This window comes from Antrostomus carolinensis, unplaced genomic scaffold (genome assembly GCF_000700745.2).
Source record: "Antrostomus carolinensis isolate BGI_N321 unplaced genomic scaffold, ASM70074v2 scaffold51924, whole genome shotgun sequence".
Classification (NCBI taxonomy): Eukaryota; Metazoa; Chordata; class Aves; order Caprimulgiformes; family Caprimulgidae; genus Antrostomus; species Antrostomus carolinensis.
Window position 1 is genome coordinate 4067 of NW_010312466.1, and position 1040 is coordinate 5106.

The following is a 1040-nucleotide window of genomic DNA, read 5'->3' on the forward strand; positions in this document are numbered from 1 at the left end:
TTTCCTGCAGCCCTAAAGGCTTCTGTGAGCAAGTCGGAGCAGGATGGCATTTTGTATGACGTAGCAGAGTATGAGTCAGTCTGGGAAGACTGGAGTTCAGTTTGTAACTGTTCTTTGGGTTTATGTCCCATGCCTTCATGGCAGATCGCTCCTACTTCACCTACCAAAACTAAATCCCAGAGCCTGCAGAACTGGTACTTCCCATTGGAAAGCTCCAGAGTCTTCAATAAAATGTGGTTGTGGTTTCTAGTGCAAACCAGAGGGTAAAGAAAGGATGCTCTAGCATAATCTGCCTTCTTGAAGGATAGTCTGTATTACTGCATCATTCCATCATCTCCTAACTGGGTTGCAACTGCAGGTTCCAGAAGAAACCTCAGAGTGTCCTAGGGATGAAGGCAAATGCCATGGTTGTGTTTCAGAGGCATATTTCTGTGCAGGACCAGTAGAGCTGTGGCAGATCATCCTGACACTTTTTTGTCTTTGGCTGTCTCCAGGCCCTGAGTGACGTGTGAGACAGAGAAGCTGCTTCCTTCCTTCAAGTTGGACCCTGAGACTGTCAGTGATGTGGTGGGGACCTTCCCAGCAGACTGCAGATTTGCTCTCCACTGTGTGGGATTGTTTAACCCTTTGCCAGCCAACATTCCCTTTGATGATGTGTTAAAGATGATGAGGCATAAGCCAGATAAGACTATTGAAAAGGTCCAGTGACTTATTGCGTGAAGTCAAAACTGTTCTTTCCAGTGCTGGAAATGTAAGATGTCTTTTTTCCTTTCTCTCCTCTCTGCACCCATTCTAAATTCTCCCCTCCCTGTGCCCCCCTCTCACCTCCACCCCCTGCAACTGACATGATATATTTATAACTGACACTTATTTCTGTCTGCTGATCTTCTGAAACCTGGGAAGAGTCCAGAAGGGTCACTGACTCAGCCTTAAGCACAGAGAGCAAGAGCTTTGTGCACAAAGTTAGCTTGCTCTCTCCTAATAGGAGCTCCCTGCTGCTGAGACTTTTTGACTGGTAACGGGTCTGAGCCTTCATGTCC

At 46.9% G+C, this 1040-nt stretch overlaps 1 protein-coding gene across 1 annotated transcript in view; it reads left to right on the forward strand.

The window, feature by feature from the left end:
* SRM (spermidine synthase) overlaps positions 1 to 1027 on the forward strand; it is a gene marked incomplete at its 5' end in the record, with an annotated part of 5009 nt that extends 3982 nt beyond the window's left edge. The window contains one exon of the mRNA XM_010167007.2: positions 495 to 1027. Coding sequence (XP_010165309.2) covers positions 495 to 512 — 18 coding nt within the window. The remainder of the gene's footprint in view (positions 1 to 494) is intronic.
* Between the last annotated feature and the right edge of the window lie 13 nt (positions 1028 to 1040).